Raw genomic sequence first — 3,665 nt, 5'->3', positions numbered from 1 at the left:
GGCGCCATCTTGGTAAAAAGCTCTATTTTCTTAATGTGATTATTACCACTATAAATTTCCCTCTTAAGTTAGCTTTCATTGTATCCCACAAGTTCTGATAAGTTGCATCCGCATTTTTTTTCTTTATGTGTTTAGTACAGGGTCTACAGGGTTTCACAGCACAGATCAGACCTGTAGTGATCCTCCTGTTTTCAACCTCCCAAGTGCTGGGATTACAGGCAAGCATCACCACACCCAGTCTCAGTCACTCTCTCCGTGCATGTCAGGGGTAGAGCCAGCACAGCATGGGGATGGAATCCCAGTTCCCTGGAGGGACTGCCGTCTCCAGCCCTGCCTGGCCATAGTGGAATGAGGGTGCTTAGTCCTCTAGAGCCAACTCTTCCGTCCCAGAAAATGCCAAGGACAAGGCAGAAAGTGAGCTGCGGGTGTGCTGCAGCCACACTGAAGGTGCCGGGCTTGTAAGTGAGTTTGCATGCAGTGTGAGCAGGGCCTGGGGCTGCTGCAGACAGGATGTGCGTGAAGGCAGGTTCCAGGGTGCTGGCAGGAGGGAGGGAGGCTGCAGCAGAGAAAGGAGGCCAGAGACCATGTGGAAGACAGAAGCCTTGACTGGAAGCTGCTTTAGTCCTGAGGCAGGGACCCTTCAAGGCTACTGATTAGAGCCTGGGCAGGGCTTCCTGCCTTCCAGGGAGCTCCCAGGCTCTAGCCAGTTCAAGCAGTCCATGTGGGGACTGTGCGTGGGAGGACAAAGAAGGACCTCAGCTGTCTGAGCCAAGCCCTACAGCATGGTAAGGGAAGCTTGGTGGATGACATGTAAAACTGTAACCCCATGTCCCCATGGGTCATTCAGTGAGACACATGCAGCCAGTGTTTCTGAACAGAAGATTTTATTGGGGCTTGCTGAAGCAGGGACATGGATATTGAGCCAGGATCTTCCAAACCCAGGACATGACTGCAGTGACACGACTGTACACGAGGGGAGTAGAGGTGGGGCAGGTTAGGTCGCCCCAGGACACAATGCCTACCAGGGTCCAGGCTCCATTCTTCTTGCACATGAGGGGGCCACCAGAGTCACCCTGCAGGGAGCGATAGGACCTTACTGCAAGCCTGAAGGGTGCCATGCACTAGAGTTCCCGGGCTGGCTGAGGTCAGGAGGGCCAGAGGGGTGACAAGGGGGGCACAGTGGCTCTGCCTAAGTGACTTATTTCAGGTGCCATGTAGTCCAGCTGCATCATCTACTCTGGAGGTTCTGCGCAGGTCGCTTCCCCAATCTGAGCCTGGCTGTCGCCTTTCCCATGCTGAACCTGTGCTCCCGGGGCTGCAGGGAGGGCCGAGCTCCATGGACAGCACAGCAAGACCCTGGCCAGAGGTCCTGCTTCGGGGCACCTGCTAGCACCAGCGGGGCCTTCTAGGTAGAGGAGGGTAGGGGAGAGCCCAGGTTGGGTGCAGTATCCCTGTGTCCCTCCTGGTTCCCCAGGACCATACCATGCATGAGGAGACGCCATTGGCCCCGGCGCAGATCATCTGGTCAGTGATCCGGTCGCCAAAGATTTTCTTGCACTCCTTGGTGGATACAAGAGGCAGGACCGCCTGCTGCAGCTTGGTGGAGGCGTCAGGAGCTACAGAGACAGGAGGGGTGGGGTGAGAGCCTGTCCCCTCACCCAGAGCCTGGGGAGATCACCCTCATTGGTTATAGAGGTATACTTCACAGAAAGCTTCACAGAAGAGAGCCCTGGACAGGAGTCCTCAAGTTATTTGTGTGTAGTAGATTTTTAATTCTTTGTTCTTATTCCTAATTAATAACTCTGCTTTATAGATTTTTTTTTTTACCTTGAGTTTGTGAGACACTGTCTTACTATGTGATTCACTCTGGCCTTCAACTCCCAGCAGTCCTCCCACCTCAGCCTTCACAGCACTGGGATTACAGCCATGTGCCACCATGTCAGGCTACTTCATACATTTTTAGTTAAAAAAAAAAAATTCGGGTCCCATTGGGGATTCCTGCTGCCCCGGCAGCTCCTCAACCCAGTGACAGCCCCTGCTGTGAAAGGCCCAGGCACACTCACGGTCAACGCTCGTCCAGCCCCAGCCAGTGGTGACACATTCAGTCCCAGGACGGAAGCGGTCACAGGGACGGGGCAGGCACACGGGGGACACCCTCTCGTTGAGCTGGGCAGGTGTGGCCAGCTTTATCAGGGCGACGTCATAGCTTACTGTCTCTAAGGTGAAGTTGGGGTGTATGAAAACCTGAGGGTGACAACCACAACCCAGTGAGGTCTGGAGCAGCCATCAGTTCGCCTCCAAGGGCCCGGCTTCTGTCCTGTGGCCTGGTACCTCTTCAACATCCAGTTCTTGCCAGTGCTTATCAGGAGCTCTCAGGTCATACACCCCAAGAAACACCTTGTCAGTTGTCCTGGAAACAGAGACAGGCGGGGCTGGGAACACCACGGGCCACTCACCTCCCCACCCCACCCTGCACAGTGTGCCTGCTCACTCAACGGAGCAGTGGGCAGCAGTGATCACCCAGTGCTTGCAGATGAGGGAGCCCCCACATTGGTAGACATCTTCACCCTGGAGAGGATGGAATAGAGAATTACATCTGTGGCCTGGAGAGCCCCCAAGCCTGGCCAATCCCCAAGGGTACTCCCCACATACCTTTATCACTTGTAGGTATGCCATCCATGGCCATGATCCGGGAACCGCATCCTGGCCATTGATAATCCTGGACAGGTCACTCAGCTCAGGAGGGATGGCGGGGACCCCGCACTCTGGGAGGAGAGCAAGGGATGGCTGGGGCCTACAGCTAGTCCGGGCCCAGCCCAGCGCCACAGAACTGCTGGTTTCCACCTCAGCTGGCCCAACCTATCTCAGGGCCCCACTTCCCCAGCCCTCTCCACCCCTACAGTGTTCCCTGGCTTCTGCAACCTCTGGCCTCCAGGTTCTGTGACCTGCAGCCTACAGATCCCACCTCTTCATGGGTGCAGAGGGACAGGATTGTCTCCGCCTGGGCCTGTCCTGCCACAGGAGGATGTAGCTGGGCCCTCAGATGTCTGGGCTTGACCTCTGGGTGGCTGGGACCTGGGGCTCCACAGTTTTCATGTACTCCCTGGGAGCAAAACAGCGCTGCTTCCACAGGTCAAGGCGCATGCCCTAGGCAGGTGGGAGTGGCATAGGAAAGTCACGCCTGCGTCCCCCACACTGGGCTTCCAGCTAGACACTAGGCAGACAGAGGGAGACATGTCCGACACTCTCTGCACAGGGCCTGGAATTCGCCACTGCTGCAGCTGCATTTCATCAACTATCGATCACTTAAAGGTTGAATTTCTCAATTATTAAGAAATAATTAGGGCGTTGATTCCACACCATGTGGGCCACAGCAAGGAGCATTAGAATGAACTAGGAGAAGCCAGCTCATGGGCGGACCCTGACCCAGCAGGTTCTCAGCCATGTACCAGCCTCCCACTTGGCATTGCCCCAGATCATGTAGCCACGGCCACCAGGAGCCACTGTGGGGTCTCCACCTGCCACAGGAGCAAGGACAGAAAAGGCCTCTAGTGAGACTGGTGCTGACACACGTAAAAAGGTACAATCATCTACATCTGCAGTAGCAAAGGAGAGGGAGAGAGAGAGAGAGAGAGAGAGAGAGAGAGAGAGAGAGAGAGAGAGAG

The 3,665-nt window shown here is 55.6% G+C and overlaps 1 protein-coding gene across 1 annotated transcript in view; it reads right to left on the bottom strand.

Moving 5' to 3' along the window:
• Window positions 1-884: 884 nt before the first annotated feature.
• Window positions 885-3,665, bottom strand: part of LOC105740882 (chymotrypsinogen B-like) — a 4,619-nt gene continuing 1,838 nt past the window's right edge. The window contains exons 3-9 of the mRNA XM_023709325.1: window positions 3,427-3,518; window positions 2,653-2,765; window positions 2,492-2,568; window positions 2,332-2,410; window positions 2,064-2,244; window positions 1,483-1,616; window positions 885-1,073 (exon numbers count right to left, since the gene is read on the bottom strand). Of these exons, the coding sequence (XP_023565093.1) occupies window positions 885-1,073; window positions 1,483-1,616; window positions 2,064-2,244; window positions 2,332-2,410; window positions 2,492-2,568; window positions 2,653-2,765; window positions 3,427-3,518 (865 nt within the window). The remainder of the gene's footprint in view (window positions 1,074-1,482; window positions 1,617-2,063; window positions 2,245-2,331; window positions 2,411-2,491; window positions 2,569-2,652; window positions 2,766-3,426; window positions 3,519-3,665) is intronic.

The sequence above is a fragment of the Octodon degus genome, unplaced genomic scaffold (genome assembly GCF_000260255.1).
Source record: "Octodon degus isolate 3935 unplaced genomic scaffold, OctDeg1.0 scaffold00011, whole genome shotgun sequence".
Classification (NCBI taxonomy): Eukaryota; Metazoa; Chordata; class Mammalia; order Rodentia; family Octodontidae; genus Octodon; species Octodon degus.
The sequence above is the reverse complement of the archived record's forward strand: the minus strand, read 5'-3'. Positions and strand labels throughout refer to the sequence as shown.